The sequence below is a fragment of the Octopus bimaculoides genome, chromosome 14 (genome assembly GCF_001194135.2).
Source record: "Octopus bimaculoides isolate UCB-OBI-ISO-001 chromosome 14, ASM119413v2, whole genome shotgun sequence".
Lineage (NCBI taxonomy): Eukaryota > Metazoa > Mollusca > Cephalopoda > Octopoda > Octopodidae > Octopus > Octopus bimaculoides.
Genome location: NC_068994.1, coordinates 32,144,126 through 32,149,386, shown reverse-complemented (window position 1 = coordinate 32,149,386; position 5,261 = coordinate 32,144,126). Strand labels below are relative to the sequence as shown.

Genomic DNA, 5,261 nt, shown 5'->3' with positions numbered 1-5,261 from the left:
GGGGGGGGGGGCTGCAAACCAATCTCTTAACAAAGGGCCTAGAATGTATACAACAACACAACACAACACAACACAATATTTAGATAATAACTCTTCTGACTTTTAATACAATACTTTTAATACAATACAAATTGCACAATAAAGGAAACAAAGCAGAGACACTGCACATGCTTAAGGCATACATAGCTGCATTTAATTACGCAGTGAAAGTTTGAAGATACAGTTAAGACTTTGCAGCGAAAGCACGCAACAACAATAAGAACAATAATAATAATAATAAATGATAATAATGATTTCTAACAGAGGCACAAGACCAAAAGATCTGTGGTGGGAAGGGGGGAGTAAGAGAATGGTTAATTATATCATCACTCAAACTTGCTCCCACTGCCACCCCACTCCCCTTCTCTCCCACAATTACTTGATGCTTAATTTTAGTTTATCGATTTCTTACAAAAATAAAAGGCAACATCAGCCTAGGCGGGATTTGAACTCAAAATGTAAAGGAAGACAACTGAATACCGCAAAGCATTTACGTCTAGTGCTCCACTGATTCTGCCAATCCACTACACTAAACATTTGGTGGTGGTGGTGGTGGTGGTGGTGGTGGTGGTGGTGATTATGGTGGTATGTGGTATGTGGTATGTGGTGGCGGTGGTGGCGATGGTGGCAGTGAAGGTGGTGGCAGTGATGGTGGTGGTAGTGGTGATGATAGTGATAGCAGTGGTGAAGATGGTAATGGTGGTGATGGTGATAGTGGTGGTGGCGATGGGGAAGATGGTGATGGTAGTGATGATAATGGTGATTATTATTATTAAAAGTAGTTCTGTTTTATTGAGTACTTTCACTGCATTACCGAGGGCAATGTTGTATATGTTCACCTTGGATTTGTGCTTTTGTATTTTCTGCATACATTAACACTGCTGTACATAATGTATGCTTACATAATCAGTGACATAGCTAGAGTGCATGTTGTCTGGGGGATCACCCCATTGAGTTTTACCCCCATACTTCACCCCACCCACCCCAGGCCTATACAACCTATGCAAGCTTATATGGCAGACTCAAAACATGGTTGCCCCCATAAAAGCCATGCCCAAGGTGGACTTCCACATACAGCAGTTACAATACTTTTCATTATCTGGTAATGTTATTTGCTATGTGTTGCATTTGCATTAAGTGAAGGCATATGGCCTAATGGCAAGGCAGTAAATTGTGTTTTTAAGTAAGACACTTAATTTCACATTGCTCCAGTTTACTCAGTTGTGAATGAGTAACTGTTCAATGGACTAACGTCCTGTTCAGGAGGAATGATGGACTCATGGTCACTTTTATGCCATAGAACCCTGGTAACCAGCCCTATGAGTCCAAGAACTCAAGTTAGTACTTACTTACTTGGTTACTTACTATGCATTATATGAAAGTTGAAGGATTTGTATTTTCCACAGTATTAATCATTCCAAAAACACTGAAAAGTCTAAGGACTAATTTCTTAAAATATTATGGTTATCTCTATTTCCAGATCTTATATTTTGATGGTTTCCTTTCTTCATTTGGAGATAAATTATTGTCAGCTTGGGATTGATACTTTGATCAGGATACACTTCATGATCAGATAGTCCTTCATAACAGTACCTTGTCAAATTTCCTTCATCCTCTTGTAAGTATGTAATTGGTGCCTTATCCCAGAGTATGGTCGTTGTGTCATTCTCTAAGATTTTTTCCTTGCATATATTTCTGTTATCCTTTTTCTGTCAGTATTTCATGAAGCTCCAGCTCGATTATTCAGCTCTGTATTTTAAAGCATAAAACTGCACCAGCAACAGGCAAAAATCGTCCAGCACTGGTAGAAAGAATGATTGCTGAACATTCCTGCCTCCCTGGGCTTTGTCAATACACATATACATACATATTTGTATACACACACACACACACACACACACACACACACACACAAACATACACACACACATGTAGATTTATTCTCCTCTGGGTATACAAGGAAAATAATCAGTTGTTTCTTCCCAAACTTCATTTATTCTACAGTTACATATTGTATCGTTTTATTCTATGTTTCTGATAATTTCTCATTGGGCAGCTTCACTTTTGTGCTGCAATAAAAAACAAAAAAAAAACCTTCAAAAGCAGCATTGAGTTCTGTGATTCTCAGCAAATTCTAGAATTTCCTTTACCCATTTCTTTGTTTATCCATTTGCAGGTATTGGCTTTGTAGGGGCTTCTCCTTGTCATCTCTTAGTCTGACATCCAAGGGTTTCCTGTTTCAGCTTATTTTTTTTTGTTTTTTTTTTACATTATATCTTTAACAAATCGTGTTACATTTTATCCTCTGAACTGTCTTCAACTCTGATCCAACATCACAACATGACTGGTACTTTATTTTACCGGTCCCTAAAAGAATCAAATGCAAAATTGGCCTCAATGGAATTTGAGCCCTGAACCTAAAGGAAGATGTATAACTAAACATCATAAGCCTGAAACTCTACTGCTTCTGTCAGTTTTCTGCCCTATATTTTAATTAAGAGTATCAATTAGCAGAATCATGAGAGCATTGCTTTAAATGCTTTACAGTATTCATTCCACCTCTTCTGTGACCCGAGTTAAGTTTTTGCTGTTATCATTGCAGTGATCAATTTTACATTTCATCCTTTCAGGGGATGGAAGGGTGAGGGGCAATAAATAAAGTGTCAGGCCAGTACTACATAATTTTTCTCTTCTCTCTTTCTCCCTTTTTTTTTCTCTCTCTCTCTCTCTCTATCTATCTCTCCCTCTTTCTCTTTCTGAGCTGCATCTGTAATTCAAAGGTTCAACTTTGTTACGTAACATATGTCATTGATTCAGCTTGAGATACATATTAAAGAATGCATGTGTCTTTGGTATACTCAGCCATTTACATGTTAATTTCATGAGTTGAGAGGAAATTCTTCTGAGTGAAAATTTGAATAATATTTATTGAACCCAACAAATAATCAATTATATATTGAATAATATAATGTTGATCTTTTACACTGATACAAGACCACAAATTGCAAGGTGGGGGAGAATTAATTAATAGATCTCAGAAGTTGACTAGCGCTTAATTTACCAATTCTAGAAGAATCAGAGACAAAGTTGATCTTGGCTGGAAATTTAAGCTAAAGCATTAAGGTACTGAACTAACTAGCACAAGGCATTTTATACGATGTTCTCATGATTCTGCCAACAAATATAACAATATATAAATGTGTGTGTACACACACATATATATGTGAGAATGTGTTTATGTGTGTATGTGTGTGTGTGTGTGTATGTGTGTGTGAGATACAGAGAGAGAGAGAGTGTGTGTGTATGTGCATGTGCGTATATATATATATATATATACATACCTACACGCATACATATATATGTGTGCATGTGTGTATGTATGTATATATAAAGTAAGATATTAAATTTGGTTAAGGGCTAAAAAAACAACTGACACAAATGCAACAAACAAAAAAATAATATTAAACCGTTTGAAATAAAATTGGATAATGGGAGAGGAACTACAAACACCAGCCAAAAAACTATATATATATACATACATATATATATATATATTATTTGTGTGTGTGTGTGTGTGTGTGTGTGTGTGTGTGTGTGTGTGTGTGTGTATGTATATATATATATATAATATATATATATATATATATATATATATATATATATATATATATATATACCGATAATTTCTTTTGTAGAAATTATTTTCATAATTGATATTTAATTACTGTTCTCCAGGTAAATTATGTACCTGGAGAAAAATTATTAATTAACAAATATATATTTATTGATTTATAAATGAAATATTCATCTATTTTTAATTTCCTTTCAACTATTATATATTCCGTTTTATCACTAAATTGAATTTCATTTCCTTTCTTCTTTTGATATTTTTGGTTTTTGGTTAAAATATAAAATGAAAATTTTTCATTATATTATTATTTATTTATTATATTATTATTTTTGTTTGTTTGCTTTCAAATTTCATCATCATCATCATCATCATCATTATTATTACTGTTAATTATTTATATTTTTTGGTTTTTGTGTGTTTTTTTTTTTTTTACTTTTGATGGCCTACCTGGTAATTCTTCGTAGAGTCTAGCAGTGTCTCCCTCTTTCCAGCCACAGCCAGTGTCAGAATCAGAAAATGTAGTTGACCAATTTCTGAAATGGTTTGTGGTCAGATGGTCTTTCTTGTCATCGATTTTAGATGGCACCGCTGTCTTCTGAACAGATCAAAGACAGGAACTAAAGCTAAGTCAGGCAGTACTATGGAGACGGTTCAGCATTAGATTAGGTTTTATTTAACATATTTTTTTTACAAAATTCTTTTTTTTTTTACAGAAAAAATAACTGAATGGACCATTTTTGGGAGGGAAGCTTTTAAAAATATTATATAAAAAAACATTCAAATCTTGAAACAATAGAATATTTTTTAAAACAAAAAGAGGAGGAAGAATAAGAAAAAGAAAGACAAAATACAAAAAATATGTACACATTATCATACACATCACTGTTGATCCACCATCCTTCAGTGTATATACATAAGCAGTTTTATGTGTATTTTTATATATGTATGGATGATTATATGAGTATATGTATGTATGTATGTGGATGTATATTTATATACAGACGAATGTTTGTATGAATAAATGTGTAGCTGTATGCAAGCATACCTGTATCCATTGATGAATGTGTGCATGAATCTACAATATGTATATATAAGTATATAAATGAAAAATGCACTTATATGTGTGTGTGTGTGTGTGTGTGCGTGCGTGCGTGCGTGTGTGTGTGTGTGTGTGTGTGTGTGTGTGTGTAAAATTAATATGTATTTGTTTTGCAAAATTCTTGATGTGAAATTGTATGTTGAAACAGATATTGTTATACTTGGGGATGGTCATATTTTGACAATTAAACACATGCAGTATATGTTTAAATCTTTACTTTAGCTTTATTTTTATTAATTAATTTTCTTTGTCAATGCTCTTTTGTCACACATCCTGTCACCTCTGCAGCAACTTTTTATCACACGTGTCTCCTCTTGTTTTGCTTTGTCCATTTGGTAATCTCTTATTTGAATTATTATTTATTTATCATATTATTGTTTCTGAGTCGTTGATGAGATCACATGATATGTGACAAAAGAGCACCGACAAAGAAACAAAAATAGTAATAACAAAGCTGAATAAAGACCAATTTATATAGTGTATGTGTTTAAT

General features: G+C 33.5%; 1 protein-coding gene across 5 annotated transcripts in view; it reads right to left on the bottom strand.

Annotated features, from left to right (window-relative positions):
• LOC106874068 (protocadherin gamma-A4) overlaps positions 1–5,261 on the bottom strand; it is a 178,262-nt gene that overhangs the window by 68,753 nt on the left and 104,248 nt on the right. For 3 of the 5 annotated variants that reach the window (XR_008265490.1, XM_014921648.2, XM_052972825.1), the window contains exon 3: positions 4,118–4,265. The exons of the other annotated variants lie outside the window; for them this stretch is intronic. Coding sequence is in view for 2 of the 3 variants with exons in the window: in XM_014921648.2 (XP_014777134.1) it covers positions 4,118–4,265 (148 nt within the window). In the remaining variant the exon portion in view is untranslated. The remainder of the gene's footprint in view (positions 1–4,117; positions 4,266–5,261) is intronic. 5 annotated transcript variants of the gene reach the window in all.